Source organism: Anomaloglossus baeobatrachus, chromosome 2, assembly GCF_048569485.1.
Source record: "Anomaloglossus baeobatrachus isolate aAnoBae1 chromosome 2, aAnoBae1.hap1, whole genome shotgun sequence".
NCBI classification, from domain to species: domain Eukaryota; kingdom Metazoa; phylum Chordata; class Amphibia; order Anura; family Aromobatidae; genus Anomaloglossus; species Anomaloglossus baeobatrachus.
The window spans coordinates 290,891,694-290,916,532 of record NC_134354.1 but is presented as its reverse complement, the minus strand read 5'-3'; the positions used below and the strand labels follow the sequence as shown (position 1 = coordinate 290,916,532).

Sequence of the window (24,839 nt, the reverse complement as noted above, 5' to 3'; positions counted from 1 at the left end):
AGGAGCCATTAAAGGTAAGGAAGTTCTGGTATACAATAAATTCCAATAGTCAGAGGATGAAATTCACCTGCAGACAGTTTAAGAGATTACAGTATAGTTAAACATGTAGTGATTTACATATGATATCCTTTCTAATGGAGTCGTTCAATTTCCCATCTTTTCCATCTAGCTCAGTCTGACATGACAGCTTCTTCCAGCCATTATTTTGCAGATGTCATATGAGTGTAGTCCAGTTTACGAGTAAAAAGACAATAGAGAAGATGGAGAAATGATATTCTCCATTTGCTCATCTGTGCTCTGTTTTTCTCATGCAAGAGAATCATATCATAGAAAATGACACTTAGCTTAATCTGTGTTCATGAGGGAGCATACGCTCATGTGACTCCAGCCTCCTTAATATTCAATTCCTTCCTGACATATGAAGTACAGCAACATGATATGTTGGGTCCATTTCTTTGAGAAAACTCAGAAACTAAGCTTGCATCACTGATGGCACATGCCTCTAACACTAACAGCTGTTGTTAACCACTTAAATGCCCCTGATCGCTGACACTCGTATTTACAGTAACTGGCAGGGGGCGTGCCTTTCCACATGACCCATCTGCCTCCTCACAATGTAATTGTGAGATACCGATAGGTTGCCTTGAAGCCTGGAGTCTACAGAAAACCCTTTTACTTTTATGATGGAGCACCATTAGAATTTAGCTACTACTGGGTTAACATCCCTAATGGGCACTTGAAAATAAAGTAAAAAAAAAAATTGAAAAAAAATATTGAAATAAATAAAAAAATAGACAAAATTGAAATTACTTCCTTTTTCCACCTCTAAAGAATAGAAATTGGAATAAATAAACATACATTATATTGCTATGTCTGTTAGGTCCAATCTCACAAAATATTATACTAATTAACATGTTTGGTAAACATTGTAAAGAGAAACAACATTTCTTTTGTCGCAAAAAAAGGTGCAAACAAAATGCAATAATTAGTGTCAAGTCTACCCCAAATGGTATCAATAATAATATCAGACTGCAAAAACCAAACCCTCATACAGCTCGATTAATGGAAAGTTGAACATTTTATGGGTCTACGAAAATGGTGACACAAGTAAATATTTTTTTTTTTTACAAATTTTATTTCGCCATTTGAATAAACTAAAAAATATAAACAAGTTTGGCATCTTTGTAAAAATACTGACCTCAAAAATTGTGTTACAAGGTCATTTTTACAGTACCATGAGCACAGCAAAAATAAATCCCTCCTAAAAATAGAATTATTGAGCAACTTCACCGTACATGGAATTTTTTGTTTACCATTTTCCATTACACCGGATGGTAAAATGGTATTATTGAAAGGTAAAATTATTCTATGTGGGGGCAATGGCCCCCTGCTCTACCAAAACTTAGTTAACAGTTGGCTTTGGTCCAAGTGGTCCCCACCAACGTGCCCTTCTTGCCTTCTTGGTAGTTACGCTTCTGATGTAGGCCAACACTTGTATGTTCATTTTCTTGAATAGTTTGTGTTCACTTTATCAAATTAATGCTATAATACCTTACCTCAGCCTTCACTCATCAAGCAATGATATTGAGGGCTGTCATATCCTCTTCCAACAGCTGACAGCATATTATATGATTGCAATAATCTAATTGTTATGTCCTTCCTAGCATCTTCTGATCTACTAAAACCTTTACTACATATTAACTATAATTTGAATTGCAGGCTATAAATCATAATACACGGATATTTCGATTTGCTCTTCCATTCATGAATCATACATTGGGACTTCCACCTGGTAAGCATGTTAATCCAAGAATCATGTTTTAGAATTATCTATCCTCAGGATAGGCCATAAATATTACATTGTGAGGGGTCGTAGTGCTCAAGCATTATTCTGTACTTCATAGTACCTTAATTTTCTCGTTGGCAGTACTAGGTATTGTACTTCTGTTCTATTCACTTGAAAAGGACAAATATTATACTGTGGCATATAAAACTTTGGGCACCCCTGGTCAAAATTACTCTTATTGTGAACAGTTAGGCAAGTTGACGATGATATGATCTCTAAAAGGCATGAAGTTAAAAATGACACATTTCCTTTGTATGTTAGGCAAAAATATTGTATATATACAGTATTTTCATTGCATACATTTTAAAATTAGCAAAAAAAGAAAATAGGCCCATGCAATAGTTTGGGCACCATGCATTTTTAGTACCTATAAAAAGGAAAAGGACAAACGATCAAAAAGCCCATATACTGCAAAAGATTAAAGTTTATTGACAGAATAAGGTTGATAAGTAACAAGATTTGAGTGAATGTGCAAAATCAAACAGAATTTACATTAAAATCAAGAATCTGGACCTATCTACCATATAAGGCAACGATATATAGTTGTAAAGAAACAATCAGTTGCATTATATATAGTCACCACTGCTGGTTGCCAAACACATGGCAGATGAAACTTGTGCCGCAATATAGCTACCATTCCATATAAAGGTAACTAGCAATTGGCTATACACCCATAAATTAGTATATAGCGCACAGATCCAAAAACAGTTCCATAAAGAGAAAGATTATAGCTGGGGCAATGTAGCAGACCAGGTCCAGAAGCTTCAATCCTACGTACGTTTCGGTAACGTAGATTACCTTTGTCAGGGGGCATGGTTACTGGGGCATGGAGGGAGTTTAACTACTCCCAGGATTCAATCAGCGCGCAGCACCCAGGATGATGCACACGTCATCATGGCGATATTCTGACGCCCAGCTGGCCACCATATCACCAGTCAGCTGTTCCCAGGTAACATGTGACCCGGCACCAAGAGACCAGGAGAGATACAGCGGACCAGACAGGCATCGGACAACCACTGATGCACACGCGTACAGGTGCATACCGCAGACCAGATACCAAACACACGCATAGCATACCATTATATCCAACTCAGTGGCTCAGCAAGGACGTAACTCTGCCCCACTACAACTTACAATATATGCTGCACTGGATATCACGGTTCGATGTCCAGTGTCTGGGAATCTGACCCCACTGATGTTTCGTTATGTACTCCTGAGCCCACAGTTGTAAATTACTTTTCTCTCTCAGACCCCGAGAGAGAGTGGGTAGGGATTATAATCTCTTTGCTTAGAGTGGGACTTCAGACTTGGGCCTTTTCATTACCCCTGACAGCCCATCAACGTACATCTATTGACAGATTTTTTTATGTCTCTGAGACTAATTTATGACGAACTGGACCAGGTCATGGTAGTGGAGGACATGATTATGGGTCTCTCTCAGGGTAAACGCTCTGCTGAGTGTTACTGTTCCGAATTTAGACAGTGGTCTACAGAAGTACACTAGAATGACTCTGCTTGCGAAGCCAGTTTAGAAGAGGTTTGTCACCCCTTCATCCTCCCCCCCAGTTCTTTGGAGGAGGTCATGACTCAGGCCGTGCGGATGGATTGGAGACTTCATGAGAGGAGTGACCCAGCGGGAAATCTCTTTGTGCCCAGTAAATGCCGAGGTTGTTCCTCTTATGGAGCCTATGGAGGTCGGTGCAACCAGTACCAAGGAAAGGGAGTGGAGACAACGGCGAGCGTTAAAGTTGTGTTTCTACTGTGGTTGTCCAGGATATTGGAGGAAGGACTGTCCAGCTTACTTTCTTCCAACAAGCCATCTGGAAACGCGTTAGTCTGGGTGATAATCGATAAGGTCACCCAGACTTCCAGGAACCCTTTTTGCCTCCAGTAAAGTTCTTTTGAATGTGTAACTACAATTCAGGAATTGCTGTGTCTCATCTTCTACTTTTCTGGATGTGTATCTTTCATGAACTTTATTGACTCTGGTTTGGTTGCTAAAGTTAAGTTAGGGACAGTTAGGCTTGAGACTCTGGTTCATATTATCGCCATCGATAAGACACCGTTATCACAGAATATTTTAAAGTTTATTTCTGAGGAGTTTACTCTCAGAGTGGGATGTCTTCATGCGGAACATATTTCCTGATATTTTATGGATAACCTCCCAGCAGGCCTGGTTTAAGTTTTTCCTTGGTTACAAGTACACAATACTATGATTGATTGGGGTTCTTGTGATATTGTAAAATGGGGTCCCAATTGTTATAAAGGCTGTCTTAAAACTGTCTAAGTGTTCTCCTCCAATCTGGAGGGTATTCCGGAGTACCTGAAAGATTTTGGAGACGTGTTTTCGGAAAAAGGGGCTGAGGTTTTGCCACCACATCATCCCTATGATTGTGCTATTAATCTCGTTCTGGGTGCTAAATTGCCCAAAGCCCAACTATACAATCTTTATGGTCTGGAATGTGATGCCATGAAAAACTACATCGCTGATAGCTTATGTAAGGGGCATATCCATGCTTCTGTCTCGCCTGTTGCTGCTGGGTTTCTTTTGTTAAGAAAAAGATGGTGGCCTACACCCTTACCTCGATTTCCAAGAACTTAATAAAATTACAGTAAGGAATACCTATCCCCTTCCATTCATTAAGGATCCCTATAACCAGTTGTCTGGGGCAAAATTGTTCTCCAACCTCAATCTCAGGGGAGCTTATAACCTCATACGGATCCGTAAGGGTGATGAGTGGCAGATGGGGTTCCTTACCTCCGAGGGTCTATTTGAAAATGCTGTCATGGCCATTGGGTTGACCAATGCACCTTCTGTTTTTCAGAATTTCATGAACAAATGTTTTTCTGATTTTATTGGGCGCTTTGTTGTCATTTATTTGGATGATATTCTCATCTTTTCATCAGATAAAGACTCTCACATTGATCATGTGCGTTACGTATTAAGCAGGTTAAGGGACAATTTCTTGTTTGCAAATCCTGAAAAATGTACATTCCTAGTACAGGAAATTTCTTTCCGTGGGTTCATTTTGTCTACTGATAGGTTTAGGATGGTTTTTTGTTTTTTTGTCCTCTGAATTTGAAGCTGCGATTCGGGGAGCACAGTCATCTGTTTCATCCTCCGTACCCACTACTAAGTTATTTTTTTCCATTCATCTTATGTTGCGAGTACTTCATGAGTTTTACAATTCTGCTCTCAGTGGGCATTCTGGTATCTTAGCTACTCATAAAGCTATAGCTCGATTATTCTGGTGGCCCTCCATGTACTCTGATGTCACCACATTTGTGTCTGCATGTATTACTTCTGCACATGCTAAAGTTTGTCATAACCAGCCGGCTGGTGAGTTGGTTCCTTTGCCAATTCCGGAGATGCCATGGACTCATGTGGCCATGGACTTCATCACTGATCTGCATGTTTCTAATGGTAAGACTATTGTCTGGGTGGTTGTGGACCGGTTTAGTAAACAGGCGCATTTTGTTCCTCTGGCTGGATTGCCTAATGCTGTCTAAATTGTTTATTGAACAGGTGGTGAGGTTGCATGGCATTCCTATGAGTATCGTGTCTTACAATTCATTTCGAAATTTTGGAGGGCATTTTGTAAAAGGTTTTGTATTGAGTTAACTTTTTCTTCCTCTTACCATCCCGAGACCAATGGGCAGACGGAGAGGACCAATCAGTCTCTTGAACAGATATTGTGTTGTTTGGTTACGTCTCTGCAAGATGATTGGTGTTCTTCATTGCCCGTGGACAAGTTCGCCTTCAATAGTCGGGTCAATCAGTCCACGGGTACCACACCTTTTTTCTGTAATTATGGATTTAATCCTCATTTTATAAAGTTTTCCAGGCTTGATTCTGGGTGCCTAGGGCCTGATTCTGCTGTTCAACGGTTGAGCAAGATTTGGAGGGAGGTCCGGAAAAACATTGGGGTGGCCCAAGGACCACATAAACGTTTCGCCGATAAAAGACGGTCGGTGGGGCCTAATTTTCTTGTGGGGGACAAGTGTGGTTATCGGCCAAAAACATCAGATTGAGGATTCCCTCCACTAAATTTAGTCCCAAGGTTATCGGTCCGTACGAGATCATCGAGGTGGTCAATCCGGTGGCTTTTCGTTTACGACTGCCGAAGTCATTACATCTCCCCAATGTTTTTCACAATCCTCTGCTCAAGCCCTTTATTCTTTCTAGTTTCTAACTCTCTAACTCCTCCTCCTTCCGTCTCGGTGGATGGTCAGGCTGAATATGAAGTCAAGCGTACTATCGATTCTCGGAGGGTCCATAACTCGCTTCAGTACTTGGTACATTGGAGGGGTTATGGACCAGAGGATCGATCCTGGGTCCGCAATGGTCAGTTCACGCTGATCAACTTGTTAGTGCCTTCCATAGAAAGTTTCCTGGGAAACCTGGCAGTCTGGTGGCCCACCTTGAGAAGGAGGTACTGTCATGATCCATGCCTGGCTGAGCAACTGCTGAGCCATTGCTGGTGTCTTATCTCAGGGTTAAAATTCATGGGATGGGTTAATTCCATTTTGCCTCTTTCAGGAGGACAGGCCGCTATATCCTGGCGTTGCTCCTCTGGAACAGCACCAGTAATAGTTCCTGCTCTGCAGCGTGCGTGCCTGGCTCCCATGAGTTAACCTGATCTGTCCTGACTCCCTGCTATGTAGTCCTGACCCACGTCCTCCTCTGTTCGTCCGTCCCTCTTTCTTGACACACCATTCCTGTCTGTAGTTGTTGTCCCAGTCCTGTACGCTACTTTGACTCCCCGGCCTCTGACTTGTCTCCTCATTCCCAACCTCGGGTCCGTCTCTCCCTTTTGCTGTATACGTGACATCCTGGCTCCTGACCCCTGGCTATCACCTGACTATGATTTGTTTACCCCTGTACTATTGACAAAACCTCCTGTTACAGACCCGGGTTGCAGACCACTCTGTCGCCCTCTTGTGGGTTATTTGCTAACTGTACTTTGGCGATCTCTTTCCATTCTGTCTCAGTGCCTCTACAAGCGAGCGTGACAGTTTGCTTGGTATTCAAGACCTTATCTTCACCTTCACTGTTCATGTTAACTGCCATTTCGAACTTAGGAAATTGCAACTTAAAAATGCTTTGCTACCTTCTTATAGCCTTCTCCTGCTTTCTGGGCCTTCACTGTTTTCTTTTTCAAACTGCTAGGCAGCTGATTAGAAGGGACCCATTCCTGCAGTTTTTAGTTATAAGGTTAGAGGAGGCTGGCTTTTTATAAAGCTATGAAATTTGCATCACCTGGTCTTTAATAACGATAATAGTGAACAAGCTATAATCCTAACAGGCTAATTAAGGTTTGAAACCTTGGTCAACGTTATCTAAACACACAAGTCTCTAAGGGTGCCCAAACGTTTGCATCGGCCCATTTTCCTTTTTGTAAAATATTTAAAATGTAAAGGATCAAAATTTTTTTTTTTTTGCTTAAAATATAAACTAAATGTGTCATCTTTAACTTCATGCCTTTTAGAGATCATTTCATCAACTTGCTTAACTGTTCACAATACCAGTAATTTTGGCCATAGGTGCATAAACTTTTACATACCACTGTATATGTTAGGATGAGTAAATACTGTGGGCCATATTTTCTAACATTGGTGCACTGAATTCACAATTGAGCATGATTCAATATTCCTCAACATGGTACTTATTTTATGCCACATTGCATGCTACTTTGACTTCATCTTCCCTTATTTTGCCACTTTGGTGTTGTCAGACAAAATGGTGCTGTTATGTCTCATCTGGTAACATTGATTTATTAAGGCTGCTTTCACACATCCGGTTTTTGCTGTGCGGCACAATCCGGCACTTTGCAGAAAAAACGCAACCGTTTTTTTGCCGCCGGTTGCGTTTTTTCCGCATAGACTTACATTAGTGCCGGATTGTGCCGCATGGCCTTGCGTTCGGTCCGGTTTTTGCCGGATGTGGCATATTTAGCCCATGCGGCGGCCGGATAGAACGTTGCCTGGCACGTTTTTTTGTCCAGCAAAAATAAACGCATCGCGCGCTTTTTACAATGCATGCCTATGGATGCCGGATGCGGCGCGATGCGGCAAAAAACGCATCCGGCCACCGCATGCGTTTTTTTTTGCACTGCGCATGCTCAGTAGCGTGCCGCAATCGGCAAAAACCGAACGGGACGCATGTAAAAACTTATGCAAAGGATGCGTTTTTCTCGCTGCATCCGTTGCATAGGTTTTAGAGCCGGATTTAGCCACACTGCTAAAACCGGATGTGTGAAAGCAGCCTTAAGGTGTATTCCCATCTCCAAAATCCTAGCCCAATATTAAGTAGGTGTAATAATAACATTAGCAAATACCTCCAATTAGAAATGTAGTAAAGTTCTTCTGAAAAGCTGTCACTTACCTCACGTGCAGGGCCAGTGGCAGACATACCACCGGTGAGAGCCGGTACAGTTGCACTGGGCCGGGAGGTTGCTAGCTGGTTAATAATGAGGGCAATCTGACCTGTTGTCTGGAGCTCCAGGCTAACCCTAACCCTGGCCAGATTGCCCTCATCACATGCAGAGTGCCGGGCAAGGAGTAATCCTGCAGCTCCGCATAGTGCAGGCAGCAAAACACAGGTGTCTGGCCTCTGCTCCCTGCCTGGTACTTTCTCAGTACGGCACGCGCGTCTGTCATTTGAAAAATACCCAGAAGGAAAAGAAGCATCGCAGTGGGGGCCCGAGTGGACAGGTGAGCAGTGACTTTTTTTGTAATAGCCTGAGGATGGGACATTAAGGAGGGGGTGGTGAGTGGTGACTAATAACCTGAGGAGGGGAAAGTGAGTGGTGACTAATAGCCTCAGGATGGGACAATGAGGAGGGGGAGGTGAGTGGTAACTAATACCCTGAAGAGGGGACAATGAGGAGGGGAAGGTGAGTGGTGAGTAATACCCTGAGGAGGGGAAAGTGAGTGATGACTAATACCCTGAGGAGGGGACAATAAGGAGGAGGAGAGTGGTGCCCAGGCAAAATTTCTTGCACAGGGGCCCCAAATTGTCAGTGTCCGCCCTTGTGCAGGGCATTACAGTAGCTTAGATAGTCATGGTTACAGCCATGTGTAGCACCCACTGGGCAAGGGGTTAACTTTACTTGTCGCCGGGCCTGGTGATGTCGGGTCAGGGGGATATCACGAGTGACTGTACCGGCTTTGTCGCCCCAAGGTGTACAATAAAGAGAAGGGGGGGTGATGATGATGGAGATGATTTGTCTTGTGACGCCATCTGCAGTACACAGTCAGGGAATAGCCGCCGCTGCTGTCGCTGTCCTCCGGGGCGGATGGTTGTAGCAGCTAAGATATTTCTGCTTCCCACATAGTCCTGGTTTACCCGGGAGATTCCGGTCATCGCCGTGATGGGCCCCAGTCGATCCCAGATCCATGGGAGGTCAGAACTGGTATGGTGGTCGATGAGCCCTTCCTCCTTGCGCCTCTAGAGGTGGATCCTCATGGCCTGAAACTACTTGGGGACCCCAGTTCTTGAAAAGTGAACTTCCGTCCCGTATGCAGTTACCACAAATCCGTGATCAGGCCTGACTTAGATCACGACCCCGGACCCTATGTAGCACTGTTCTCCGGGAACTGTGGTGGCTGGAGGGACATAAAATCTCCCTGGCCTGCAGATTTTGGTGATACAACTTGAAGTATGTTACACCCTAGGATTCTGCACCCTGCACTGTGCCGGTCCTGAGGGAGCAATGAAGCTCTCCCCTCGGCGACCGTTTTAACTCCTGCGTCCCACCAGAGCCACCGGTAAACCCATTTGCTCTCTTCCTCTCCTGTTGGAGAACCCAACTGTCGTGTTGACTCCTAACTCCCCCTGGTGGCTGCTCCTCCCCGATTCCCTGTCACTAGTGGCTAACAGCCCACCATGTTTGGTGACTACCTTAAGACCCAACCCTAGCCTGGTCCCCACTGGGGAGGGCAACCTATTGGTGTGTATGAGTTGTGTGTTGTGAAACCGGTACCTACCTCCTCTGAATCCAGGATGAGTACCGCACCTTATGTGAGGTGCAGTACCCTGTGGTGACTGAAGCCTCAGGGGTGCCACATTCCCCCACAGCAAATGGCAGCACTCCCGGGCTGCAACCAAACAAAGTTAGTACACCGACATTTTTCGTATGCATATAAACAAGTAAATATTCTTACCTTTATGGGAGGCACCATACATTAACATTTCAAATATGTTAATTCTGTGCAGTTCACTGTTTCAACATGATAATTAAAACGTTTTTCAAGTACTGGTTATTAGCAGAAAAAGAACACCGACATTATAAAACTTGTTCGAGTATCAAACACATAAAACATTTTTGTCAGCATTATTAAATTTGTTCACATGTAAAACTTTCTTACTATGACACGATACAAGGAAGTTTAACGACGGAGTCCATCTGTGTCACCCGTCGGTGCACCGCTCCCGGCTAGCAGACATCCTCTGTAGAATCACAAGTCACCCTAATTCTGGTAGGGTGCACAACAGGTGCAACTTATTTACAATTCAGTTCCAACCACTCACAGTGTCGTGGCCCGGTTGTCCATCAAATGCAAAAATCAACCGATCAAAAATAAAACACAATTACTGGGGGTATGGGAACTCCTGACCGGCCAGTCTCAGGAAACTTTCCCCCACTATTTGGGTGCATTTGTCCTGCTTTCCAGGTGTACAAAGTTCTTGGCGGGAAGTGGGAACTGGGTCAGGACGTACCTCTGGAGTGGGTTCCGGTGCTGCAGAGGCTGCATCTAGGTGACACAGTCCAACGTCCACGGCATACCAGCCTTGCTCTCCCTTGTGCTGGGAGTATGTCACCTTGTCTCCCTGCAGATTCCGTCCAGGGTGACCATTACGGAGGCGGGACTCCACATCTCGGCGAGACACAAAGACCTCCTTGGCCAGTCCCTCCTCAGATATGAAGACCCACGCCCCCTCCAAATCAAATCGAGTGACGATGCCCACCCATAGCGGTCCCCGGTCCAATGGGTTGATCTTCCGGAGCTGCTGTTTAGCTGCCAGGTTGCAGATCTCCATTTCCACCATTCGGGTCTGGCGCTTCCGTTCCTCGGCAGCCAGCTGGGCAATAGTGGCCGGGCACACAGTCCGCGGGCGGTCTCCCACACCACTTGGCACAGTGGAGGGGAACTCAGGAACGGCATGGCACTCCCGCCAGGTTATCCCCGGGAGAACGCCTTCTAGCTCACCGGTTTGTGTCCCAGTCCCTGGCTCCAGGTCAGAGGCAGCCAGGCTCAGGGCCACTGGAGCCTCCACTCTCCATCCACTGTTGGCTGGTCCTTCAGCTCCTCTTTGCATAGTTTTGTGTTATAGGCCTTTGACTGTTGGGGATCCAATAAAGTCAAATTATTGTGGTTCCACACCCTGTTATAACGCCTGCCTGGTTCCACAGACTCAGACGGCTGTAATCAACAGGCTAGAGGGAAGCGACTCACCAAGCAGGACCCCTAGAACCCTGAAACCCTTTAACTCCTATACAGGGATTTGGAATTACACAGGGCCCAAGGTGATCACCAACTGTGGAAGGTTTCAGTCTGAGAGAGTAGTAGTCAGGCAGGGTCAAACCAGGAATTGCAGAACAGGGACAGAATCAGCAGGCAAGGACGTAATCAGAAACAAGCAGAGGTCAAATTCGGATCGGGCCGCGAGGTACAAAAACAGCAGGCAGGAGACGTAGTCAGGAAACAAGCGGTAATCAACACACAAAATCACAGAACAGGACGGAACAGGAACCAGAATTTTCAGAACTATCTCTGGCAGAGGTCAGCAGACAGGAGGGGCATTAAAAAGGGTGTGATGTCTTCCCATGGGCTGTAGCTAAATGATGGTACTTCAGCTGGGAGACACCCGCCACCTACAGTCAGCCCGTGGCACTGCAGATGCCCAAGAAACCCAGACAAGTGGATGAGCGGAGCTTGCGCCCACCAGCGCCGCTGGCATCGACTCCTCTCCCATCACCAGCACTATCCACGGCAGGAACACAGCTTCGCCTGGCGATCGGAGTAGAAGTCGATGGAGCGAACTCCGGTGGTGACATAACACCAGTGTTGTCTGAGTAGTGTTCTGCCCACGGCTACGGAGTTCGGGCATTCAGTTGGGATGAGCCCTAGTCCATGCAGTCTTTCTCAAGGCGGCTTGGCCAGTGGACGGCAGCACTCACTGACCCCGGTGTCTCCACAGGGCACATTACTACAGGATGGAGATCTGGATGGGCAGATTACTATGGGGACAAGGATGGGCACATTGCTACAAGAAGGTGAGCATGATGGGCACATTGCTTCAAGAAGGTGAGCAGGATGGGCACGTTACTACAAAAAGGGGAGCAGGATGGGCACATTACTACAAGATGAGGACAAGGATGGGCACATTACTACACATTACTACAAGAAGGGGTCCAGGATGGGTACATTACTAAAGGATGGGGACATTACTACCAGATGAGGACCCCATAGGAAAATAACCACGAGACGTTGAACAAAATTAATATATAGTGCAAATTGTAAAACAAGATTATTTACAAAAAGGGGATAAAATGTAAAAAAAATTATAAATGATAAATCATAAAAAATGATCCTAAGTTGAATAGAAAAAATAATATGGTATTACTAAATATGTCACTTTGTCCTGCAAAAAATGCAGCCCCACAAAAATAGAAATGTTTCTATGTGCTGGCCATATACCCAGCCGAGTTAGAGACCCCTACCTAGTCTAGCTCCTTAAACAGATTAGGGTCCAGATAAGCAGATTTCCTGAATATGGTACTCTTTCCCTTACAACTTTTTCTCATAAGAAAGATATATACTGCTGTTTAGCAAGATAGATAGATAGATAGATAGATAGATACAGAAGGTACGGAAAGTATTCAGACCCCTTTAAATTTTTCACTCTTTGTTTCATTGCAGCCATTGGGTAAATTCAAGAAAGTTCTTTTTTTCTCATTAATGTACACTCTGTACCCCATCTTGACAGAAAAAAACTGAAATGTAGACATTTTTGAAAATTTATTACACAAAAACTGAAATGTCACATGGTCATAAGTATTCAGACCCTTTGCTCAGACACTCATATTTAAGTTATTATTATTATTTTTTTTATATTATTATAGCGCAATTCCATGGCGCTTTACATGTGAAAGGGGTGTACATAATAGGGACAAGTACAATAATCATAAACAATACAAGACTCAGACAGGTACAGGAGGAGGGCTCACAGTCTTCAAGGCATAGCTGAGGATACGTTAGGTTAGGGTAGAGTTGATTGTGCAGCGCTGTATCAGACTGAGAGTTATGGCAGGTTGTAGGCTTGTCAGAAGAGGTGGGTCTTCAGGTTCCTTTTGAAGCTTGTCAAGGTAGGCGAGAGTCTGATGTGTTGAGGCAGAGCATTCCAGAGTATGGGGGAGGCATGGGAGAAATCTTGGATGCAATGGTGGGAAGAGGAGATGAGAGGGGAGTAGAGAAGGAGATCTTGTGAGGATTGAAGGTTACGTGCAGGTAAGTACCGGGAGACTAGGTCACAGATGTAGGGAGGAGACAGGTTGTGGATGGCTTTGTATGTCATGGTTAGTGTTTTGAACTGTAGTCGTTGGGCAATGGGAAACCAGTGAAGGGATTGGCAGAGAGGAGAGGTCGGGGAGCAGCGGGGGGACAGGTGGATTAGCCGGGCAGCATAGTTTAGAATAGATTGTAGGGGTGCGAGACTGTTAGAAGGGAGGCCACAGAGCAGGAGGTTGCAATAATCCAGGCGGGAGATAGCATGTACTAGGGTTTTTGCAGCTTCTTGGGAAAGGAATGTACGGATCCGGGAAATATTTTTGAGTTGGAGGTGGCAGAAGGTGGAGAGGGCTTGGATGTGTGGCTGGAAAGAGAGATCAGAGTCTAGGATTACTCTCAGGCAGCGAGCACGTGGCACTAGGGAAAGTGAGCAGCCATTGACATTGATGGATATGTCAGGTGGGGGGGTTGAGTGAGGAGGAGGAAAGATGATGAATTCTGTTTTGTCCATGTTCAGTTTTAGGAATCGAGCAGAGAAAAAGGATGAAATAGCAGACAGACATTGTGGGATTCTGCATGTCACATGCTGTCCATTTCCTTGTGATCCTCCTTGAGATGGTTCTACTCATTCATTGGAATCCAGCTGTGTGTAATTAAACTGATACGACTTGATTTGTAAAGGCACACACCTGTCTATATAATACCTCACAGCTCACAGTGCATGTCAGACCAAATGAAAATCATGAGGTCTAAGGAACTGCCCAAGGAGCTCAGAGACAGAATTGTGGCGAGCCACAGATCTGGCCAAGGTTAGAAAATAATTTCTGCAGTACTCAAGGTTCTTAAGAGCACATTGGCCTCCATAATCCTTAAATGGAAGAAGTTTGGGCCCACCAGAACTCTTCCTAGACCTGGCCATCCAGCCAAACTGAGCAATCGTGGAAGAAGAGCCTTGCTGAGAGAGGTAAAGAAGAACCCCAAGATCATTGTGGTTGAGCTCCAGTAGTAGGGAGATGCGAGAAAGTTCCACAAAGTCAAGTATCACTGCAGCCCTCCACCAGTCAGACCGTTATGGCAGAGTGGCCCAACAGAAGCCTCTCCTCAGTGCAAGATATATGAAATCCCGCATAGAGTTTTCAAGAAAACACATGAAGGACTCCCAGACTATGAGAAATTAGATTCTCTAGTCTGATGAGAAGAAGATAGAACTTTTTGGAGATAATTCTAAGCGGTATGTGTGGAGAAAACCAGGCACTGCTCATCACCTGCCCAATACAATCCCAACAGTGAAATATGGTGGTGGCAGCATCATGCTATGGGGGTGTTTTTCAGCTGCAGGGACAGGACGACTGGTTGCAATTGCAGGAAAGAATAATGCAGCCAAGTACAGAAATATCCTGGAAGAAAACCTCTTCTAGAGTGCTCTGGACCTCAGACTTGGCCGAAGGTTCACCTTCCAACAAGACAATGGCCCTCAGCACACAGCTACAACAATAAAGAAGTGTCTTCAGAACAACTCTGTGACCATTCTTGACTGGCCCAGCCAGAGCCCTGACCTAAACCCAATTGAGCATCTCTGGATAGACATGAAAATGGCTGTCCACCAACGTTCACCATACAACCTGACGGAACTGGAGAGGATCTGCAAGGAAGAATGGTAGAGGATCCCCAAATGCAGGTGTGAAAAACCTGACGCATCATTCCCAGGAAGACTCATGACTGTACTTGCTCAAAAGGGTGCTACTACTCAATACTGAGAAAAGGGTCTGAATACTTATGACCATGTGATATTTCAGTTTTTCTTGTTAATAAATTTGCAAAAATGTCTACATTTCTGGTTTTTTTCTGTCAAGATGAGGTGCAAAGTGTACATTAATGAGAAAAAAAAGAACTTTTTTGAATTTACCAAATGGCTGCAAAGAAACAAAGAGTGAAAAATGTAAAGGGGTCTGAATACTTTCCGAACCCAGTGTAGATAGACTGTTGTCTATTTATGTATATAATTTACGGTATTTATTTATGAGATGTTTTGACACAATTCTTTTTTTCTGTATCTTCTCACAGGTAAAAGTGTCTACATATCAGCTAAAATAAATGGCAATCTTGTGGTGAGACCTTACACTCCATTGTGCTGTGATGAAAAAGGATATTTTGATCTGATAGTAAAGGTAATGTCATATGTGTCAATTACAAATTAAGTCTTACTTTATTTACAATATTCAAATGGCTTAAAATAAATTTAAAAATGTGAAATTCATGTAATTGATTCAGCCTGTTTTATTATACTATTTATTTAATTTATTTATTTACTATATTAAGTTATATTGTTTATTTTACCAGATAGTAATTTTGTTTGGTTTTTTTTCAATAGGGGGTGGGGATTAATTAATTAAATATATGGTGAAATTATTTCTGAATTTTATCTTTTTCCTCTCTTCAGTTGATGCTCCGGTGCCTGATTGCTTGATTTCTTTTACTTATTGTTTGCGCTGTGTACAGACGTCTATTTTTGGCTGTAATTCCTTGTTCACGTTTCTTCCAGCTCCATTGTGTTTTAGCCCAGACACCTGATATCCATGGTGTAAACATATGAATAATAGAGTTACTTGTAACACCTTGCCAACATTATTGCTAGGAAGTGGCAGAGGCTTTTTAACCCTTTCACTGACAGGTTGTTTAGGGATATTTTGCATTGGGCTTGTTTTTTGCAGTACGGGTTGTACTTTTGAATGACACGATTCATTCTGCCACATATTTTACTGAATAACTGGAAAAACTTCCAAGTGCGGAGAATTTGCAAAAAAGTGCAATTCCACTATTGTTTTTTGGGTTTTTACTTACCATGTTCACTATATGGTAAAACTGACCTGGCATCAGGGCCGGGCTGGGACTGAAAATCAGCCCTGGCATTTGAGAGCAGACAGGCCCACCTACTATGAAGTGAATGTGAAGTATATTTGTTTGTTTGCGGCTTGCTTGAGGTCTATAGCACAATTACAGCGTCCAAACTACTGTAAAGCCAGAATTACACTATATGTAATTCAAGTCTCAATGGTCTATATTAGATGTTGTCAAAAAACAATTGCAGATATGTTGCCCCCTCCCTACACACATACTTCCTAGAGGTCTTTATTACAATTATGACTACAAACAACCAGTCAAATAGATCTGGCAACATTAATCCAGCATACTCATCATAGGACAAAAAAGGAGTACAATGAGCACTAATTGACCACTTGGAGAAAGTGGAGCTAAACCTTCAAATAGAAGACATAGCAGAGCCGAATGTAGAAAAAATAGGTGGCCCTCACCCCGATCCATAAAAGTCGTTTATTTTATTTGCTTAAAAATCATGGATGCAGGAGGACGAAGCAGCGCTGCCCGCATCCTCCTCCATCTCTGGTTTTTAAGCAAACAAAATAAAGGACTTTTATGGATCGGGGTGAGGGCCACCTTTTTCTTCTACACTCGGCTCTCTTTTATTACAATTATAGCCCTATCTGATGTTAGAGCAATGTCACATTCAGCTCTTTACAACTCTTGGGCTGGCTGAGAACGGTGTCACTGTTCCTGTCATGGGCATGCACAGTAAATCAATGAAGCTGGTGAACTTACAACCTCTCAGGAGCCACTGGCTTACAGTCATAGGCAGGGCTGGACTGGCCATAGAGCAGTTCTGGCAAATGCCAGATGGGCCGGTGCCTGCAGTGGGGCGCTTTCTCACTCACTCCAAGGATGCACATGCAGCTCTTTTATCAGAGGCGGGCTGGGCCGGCATGGCATTTTCCTCTGGGGCCGGTCCTCCAGCAGCTATTTAAGACTGCAGGGCCGCTGGCTCCTTTAGTTCCAATCCACCTGCACTGTGCCTTTGTGAGGCTGCAGCTGCTGATGTCACTACGCAGCTTTCGGGCTGGAACAGGGGAAGACGGCATCTGATGTCAAGTTGGCAGACGGGTCACTCACAGAGAGCTACCCTCTCTCTTCCTGCACTCATTTAAGTGATCGGCGCAGAACAGGGGAGGAAATGTACTGGACCAGAACGGAGGCTGAGGTGAAGGACCTGTCAGGTCATGATCACATGACCGGTGAAGTGGCAGGTCCTGTTGTTCAGCTGCTGCAGCCTCTGTGCAGCTCCCAGTGGCTCCTTTACTGCTCTGCATCTGCACCGATCAGGAACTGCAAGATGTGGTAATCTATAGTGTGTGTAACTGTGCATATTGTCTGTCTGTCTCTGTCAGTCTCTCATTACCTGTCAATCTCTCTCATTCCCTGTCTGTCTTTCTTTTTCTCTCATTCCCTGTCTGTCTCTCTCATTCAAGGTGTATATATTATATATATAAATACAGAATAAAATATAATGTCATATTTATCTTTAATATTTTTATTTTTTTTATTAAAGGTTTACTTTAAAGGTCAAAATCTAGAATTTCCAGAAGGAGGCAAGATGTCCCAGTATCTGGACAATCTTTCCATAGGAGAAGCTGTTGAATTCCAAGGTCCAAAAGGACTGTTTTCATATGAAGGAAAAGGTATTGTACTTCTGCATGATAATAATTTTAAAAAAAATAATGTACCTACATATTATTTGAAAAACTGTGATTCATTTCATGCGGGAAAAAAATGTATCCACATGTATACAGCAATATACAGAATAGAGAACAAGAGTTTTTAAAGTGCAAAAAAAGTACAAAATTTTATTAACAAGACAGGTGATCATCCAATTTGATTAAAATCATGTTAAAAAATACCAAGACCGTACCTCACAGGGGGCAATATCAACAAGTACAAAATATACTGTAAGAACACAGAGCAATTAATACAATTTTGACATATCAGCATAATGTATCACCATTAGGTTTGTACCAATATGTGTAATGAGAAACCCACATGTCCTTTGAACAGACACTTATAAAACAGCATTATATTGTCAACCTGTCATATCTCCATATTGGAGTGTGTTTGCAAACGAATATAGAGTCCCGCAGTAGATGGAGAGCATACCAAGATGAGTTGCTGTAGTAAGGAGTACAGTTAAAGCAAGATGAAAGGGATCACCGAGGTCGGTCACTGGATGGAAACCTCATGAAACACCCAACGAACGTTTCGATGTATGATGTTGCATCTTCATCAGGGGAGAGGCACCATGCTTGCATCCCCTAACATGCCGGGTAGAAATAGTAGCGGTGGTTGTCAACAGATTCGGAAGTCACGAGTCGGCGCATGCGCCGATACACCGAACAAGTCACACGAGAGACCACCTCTGTCACGTAATCTCGCACATGCGCGAGAGTGAGGACACGTCACCATGGCTCCCACGCATGCGCGCAACGTATAGACGGCGGCGGCCAAACAAGCGAGACCAGCCAGCGGATCAGCACATGCACACCAGACAACCAGATCACGTAGCATAGAACTCAAAATGCCCACTCACTGCACAAATATAGAAAATAGATTTAAACTAACAGCATACAGCACAAAGTGAAAATTCCATAAGATATATCTAGTAATCAGAAGGTTTTTTCTTCATATGTGTCCATTCTCTAATGTATATCCCAATGTGAGAGTATTATTGCCTAAAAGGTAAATAGACACACAAACCCAGCATTATTAAAGGACCAAGGCCAATGTAAAAGAATTTTAAAAAACACAAAAGGAAACAAGTAGCATGGAGAAGACAGTGCCACAAATTCTGCTGAGAACCTTGAGTACCAAAAATAGTATGTGTGTAGGCATATATAAACATACCAAAAACACAAACAGTGCCAAAAAGAGCCAAAATAGGGGGTGGTCACTATGCGAGGTCCCAAAATAAGGGCTATCTCACAAGAATGAAGAATAACTTGTAGATTTTTTAAGTCCCCTTGGGCCCAAGGTGTCCAATGTGATAATCCACTTGGTCTTGCATTGTGCTAGGCGCTTCTGAAGTGCCTAGGTAAGGCCTTTTATAGGGTCACATCTACCTCGGACTTGGCTGCCGCAATGTCCCTAACGTGCTCCCTGACCCTAATGCGGAGATCACGGGATGTGAGTCCCACATAGGTCAGGGGGCAAGTACATGTAGCAAAATACACCACGTCTGTTGTGCTACACATGATGTATTGTTTGATGTCAAAGTTTCTCCTTCCATCCGAAGATTGGAAAGAGGTACTCCTAAGGACATTGCTGCAGGCCAAGCAATGTGCACAGGGAAAGCAACCCTGTAATGGTTCGCGGGAACCAAATGGATTAACCCTCGGAGGTACATAATGACTCTGGACCAAAAGGTCCTTCAGATTCCTGGCCCTCCTAGATGTCATCATGGGGTTCTGAGTTAGTGTCTCTGCTAGTGCAGGATCCGTAATGAGAACAGGCCAATGCTTTTTTAAGATGTTCCTCTTTGTCTCCCACTCCTGGTTGTATGTTCCGATGAACCTCACTGCTAAAGGGTGCTTTACACGCTACGACATCGCTAGGTATAGCTAGCAATGTTGTGTGCGATAGCACCCACACCCGTCGTACGTGCGATATGTGGTGATCGCTGCCATAGCGAACATTATCGCTACAGCAGCATCACACGCACATACCTTGTCAGCGACGTCGCTGTGACCGTCAAACAATCCGTCCTTCAAGGGGGAGGTGCGTTCGGCATCATAGCAACGCCACTGCGGCACCACTAAGCAGCCGGCCAATAGAAGCGGAGGGGCGGAAATGAGCGGGCCGAACATCCCGCCCACCTCCTTCCTTCCTCATTGTCGGTGGGATGGAGGTAAGGAGATGTTCGTCGCTCCTGCGGTGTCACACATAGCGATGTGTGATGCCGCAGGAACGAGGAACAACATCGCTACTTACGTGACAACGATTTTTTGTTAATAAACGACCTCTCCAAAGCAAACGATTTTTGTCTGTTTTGCGATCGTTTTAGGTCGCTCCAGCCTGCCACACGCTGCGACGTCGCCAACGACGCCGGATGTGCGTCACAAACACCGTGACCCCGACGATATATCGTTAGCGATGTCGCAGCATGTAAAGCCCCCTTTAGTCTTTAGAGTATCCTTGCAGAAAACATTCGTTTGGATCGACCCCCTGTCATCCACCATAATCAGTAGATCCAAGAAATCGATCCTGCATCTACTACTCTTGTAAGTCAATATGATGTTAAATTTATTTGAATTAAATTATCCCATAAACTAATCGAGTTGCTCCGCTAGGCGCTGCCATGCAAAAAGAATATCATCAATGTAACGTAGCCAACACTGCATATGGGCGCTAAGTCCGACCCCCCCGTCGCCAAATACCAGCCTCTCCCAGAAACCTAGGCTGGCATCTTTATGGATTTTTGGTATCTTAGGGTATTTCTTGCAAAGCCCATCCAACATTTTTGTACTTTTTTTGCACCCACACTTAGGCGGCCTTTGCACGCTGCGACATCGGTATCAATGTGTTACCGACGCTGCAGCGATAGTCCTCGCCCCCGTCGCAGGTGCGATATCTTGTGATTGCTGCCGTAGCGAACATTATCATTACTGCAGCTTCACATGCACTCACCTGCCCTGCGACGTCGCTCTGGCCGGCGAACCGCCTCCTTCCTAAGGGGGCGGGTCGTACGGCGTCACAACGACGTCACACGGCAGGCGGCCAATAGAAGCGGAGGGGCTGAGATGAGCGGGACGTAAACATCCCGACCCCCTCCTTCCTTCCGCAGAGCCGACGTGAGACGCGGTGACACAGGTAGGAGATGTTCCTCTCTCCTGCGGCTAATCACACAGCGATATGTGCTGCCGCAGGAACGAGAAACAACGTCGTACCTATCGCTGCTGCCAAATAATGGAAATGTCAGACCCGACCCTGATATGATAACGACGCTTTTGCGCTCGTTAATCGTATCAAAAAGGATTTACACACTATGATATCGACTGCGACGCCGGATGTGCATCACTTTCGATTTGACCCCACCGATATCGCACCTGCGATGTCGTAGTGTTCAAAGCCCGCCTTAGATATGTATGGTAATACGGAGTATTTTTCTCATATTTGTCTTTTCTGTGTTCATTACATATAGTTCCAAAGAAGTTAGAACATACAACATACACGGGTTATGGAGCCATGCCATAGTGTGTACATGGATAGAGCCATATACAGAGCATAAATGCAGAAAAAGGAAGAAAAGCTGTACAACGGCAATTTTGTGAAATTAGAAAATGAGTTTATTGAGTAATTAATATAAACAAGAAAATTGCATAAAAGGATTAAAAAAGACTTTGGTGAGAGGACCAGCAGGTGGCGTACTCACTCCACAGCTCAGTAGTATTGTAAGAAGAAAATAGAGTGAGAGAGACATAAAATTGCAGCTAGACAAAAGCACCATACAAAAATGTCCACCAGCCACCACTTACAAAGTTAATAGTGATGAGCGAGCATGCTTGTAACTACTCGGTACTCGCACGAGTATCGCTGTACTCGGGCTGCTCGGCGGGGACCGAGTAATCTCGCGATACTCGTGCTGTACTCGTGGTCTTCATCCCTGCATGTTGGCGCTCTTTTGAGAGCCAGCCCTCATGCAGGGATTGGCTGGCAGACCACTGCAATGCCACAGCCCTGTTAGTTGTGGAATTGCAGTGATTGGCCGGCCTGCACAGCGTGACCGAGCCTTTATACCGGCCGGCGCGCTGTGCTCTGCTCACAGCTATCCAGACAGTGAGTGCAGGGAGAGTGTCGCTGATTCAGGGAAAGCTTTGCGGCCCTTTATAGCTTTTTCAGTTGCAGGGCTGCAAACAGTGTGACCAAAAGTCCTTCTCAGGACTATTCTAGTTGTATACAGGCAGGCAGGGTATAGCCAGGTCGGAGTACAGTAGCAGAGTCCTTCTCAGGACTATTGTTGCTATATACAGGCAGGGTATATCCAGGTCTGAATACAGGCTAGTGACCAGAAGAGTCCTTGTCAGGACTATTGTACCAGTATACAGGCAGGCAGGCAGGCAGGGTATATATAGCCATTCCTAGTGGTGACCGTATACCAGCCTTCATCATATCTGGGGCTGGTGTACACAGTCTAAAACAGTCCAGATAGTGTCTGACTTGTCTGTAATTGTCGCTCCCCAAAAAAACCTGTTAGGTTCTTATTGCGTCCGTGCTTGGTTTTTAAAACCGCACGTGTGTGCCTGTCGGTGGCAGCGTACAGGTGCACTTGTGTGCAATTTCCACAAACTTTGATATAACGCACAAGTAGTGAATATACACGTCAGCACAGCATTGCAAAATGCGCAAGGGCATTGGCAAGGAACAAGGAAGTGGACGTGATGGTGGTGCAGGCAGAGGCCGAGGTCGTGGGCAAGCTCTAATTTCGCCACAACAAAGGGCCACATCTAGTCGCTCGCACGTCCTGTCCCAAATTCTTGGGGACCGCAGCAGTACACCGCTCTTGAACCAAGACCAGTGTCAACAGGTTGTTAGTTGGATAGCAGATAATGCTTCCAGTCAGATTGGCACCACCACAAACACTCTGTCTTCCACACGGTCAAGTGTCAGTAGCCGTGATACTGCACCGCACATTTCTGAACCTGATCCTCCTTCCTACCACCAGGCTGAGTACACGTCCTCCTCGGACATTAATGATCCCACACTTGGACACTCGGAAGAGTTGTTCACGTTTCCATTCACACATTCTGGCCTCTCGCCAGCTCATATTGAAGTGGGTCATGAGGAGATCGTCTGTACAGATGGCCAAATATTTGAGCAGCCATGTTCTCACGAAGTTGGCAACGTGTCTCAACAAGTGGTGGACGATGATGAGACACAATTGTCAGGAAGTCAGGAGGAGGAGCAGGGTGCGGAAGAGGAAGACGACGTGGTGGATGATCCAGTAACTGACCCAACCTGGCAGGAAGATATGCAGAGCGAGGACAGCAGTGCACAGGGGGAGGGAGGCGTAGCATCACAACAGGCAGTAAGAAGCAGGGTGGTGGCCCCAGGCAGAAGTCAGGCAACCGTTCCCCGGAACAACACGACGACACAAGGTGCCTGTACAAATGTTAGGTCTTCCCGAGTCTGGCAGTTTTTTAAGTTGGATCCAGATGATTCTAAAAAGGCCATTTGCAACACCTGCCGTGCCAGCATCAGCAGGGGTACCAAAACTAGCAGCCTGACCACCACCAGCATGATCAGGCACATGTCAGCCAAGCACCCGACTTTGTAGGAAGTACAACAGAGTCGAGGAGCAGTGCTTGCTGATGTCACTGCTACGTCTTCGCTGGTTGTGCATGCGAGCCAATCCCCTGTCCATGCTGCCTGCGAACAAGCCTCCTCCACTCCTGCACCTGCAGTTGCCTACGCAGAAAGAACACCATCATCAAGCACGTCCTTGTCCCAGCGCAGCGTTCAGTTATCCATTCAGCAAACCTTTGAACGCAGGCGCAAATACACTGCCAACACCCCACATGCCACAGTTCTAAATGCTAACATTTCGCGACTGCTTGCGCTGGAAATGTTGCCTTTTAGGCTGGTGGAGACAGAAGCATTCCGTGACCTGATGGCGGCAGCTGTCCCACGTTACTCGGTCCCCAGCCGCCACTATTTCTCCCGGTGTGCCGTCCCCGCGTTGCATAACCACGTGTCACAAAACATCACACGTGCCCTGAACAACGCTGTTTCACCCAAGGTCCACCTAACCACAGACACGTGGACAAGTGCTTGTGGGCAAGGCCGCTACATCTCGTTGACGGCACACTGGGTTAATATTGTGGAAGCTGGGACCCAGTCTGAGCGAGGGACGGAACACGTCCTTCCCACACCAAGGTTTGCAGGCCCTACCTCAGTCAGTGTTTCACCCACACTCTACAGCTCCGGAATGTCATGCTCTTCAGCCTCCTCCTCCTCCTGCGCATCCTCATCCACTGTACCCTCCACACCAGTCACAAGCTGGAAGCACTGCAGCACTGCCTCGGCGAAGCGGCAACAGGCTGTGCTGAAGCTAATCTGCATAGGTGACAAACCCCACAATGCAGAAGAGCTGTGGACAGCTCTGAAACAGCAGGCAGATCACTGGCTCACACCTCTGAACCTTAAGCCAGGAAAGGTCGTGTGTGACAATGGCCGGAACCTGGTGGCGGCTTTGAGGCGAGGCCAGCTGACACATGTTCCATGCGTGGCCCATGTGCTCAACCTCGTGGTTCAGCGGTTTATAAAGTCATACCCAGAGCTGTCTGATCTGCTGGTAAAAGTTCGCCGCCTGTCTGCACATTTTCGAAAGTCACCTACTGCTTCAGCCGGCCTTGCCGGCTTTCAGCGCAGTTTGCATCTTCCGGCTCACAGACTGGTGTGTGATGTCCCCACGCGTTGGAATTCAACTCTGCACATGTTGGTCAGGATATGTGAGCAGAAGAGGGCAGTTGTTGAGTACCTGCATCACCTAAGCCGTCGGGAAATGGTTCAAATTCCACACATAACACCTGAGGAGTGGAGATGGATGTCAGACCTATGTACCATCCTCCAAAACTTTGAGGAC

At 45.4% G+C, this 24,839-nt stretch overlaps 1 protein-coding gene across 3 annotated transcripts in view; it reads left to right on the top strand.

Annotated features, from left to right (window-relative positions):
• CYB5R1 (cytochrome b5 reductase 1) overlaps window positions 1-24,839 on the top strand; it is a 108,139-nt gene that overhangs the window by 50,440 nt on the left and 32,860 nt on the right. For all 3 annotated transcript variants that reach the window (XR_012750184.1, XM_075333834.1, XM_075333835.1), the window contains exons 3-5: window positions 1,720-1,792; window positions 15,425-15,528; window positions 17,760-17,889. Coding sequence is in view for 2 of the 3 variants with exons in the window: in XM_075333834.1 (XP_075189949.1) it covers window positions 1,720-1,792; window positions 15,425-15,528; window positions 17,760-17,889 (307 nt within the window). In the remaining variant the exon portion in view is untranslated. The remainder of the gene's footprint in view (window positions 1-1,719; window positions 1,793-15,424; window positions 15,529-17,759; window positions 17,890-24,839) is intronic.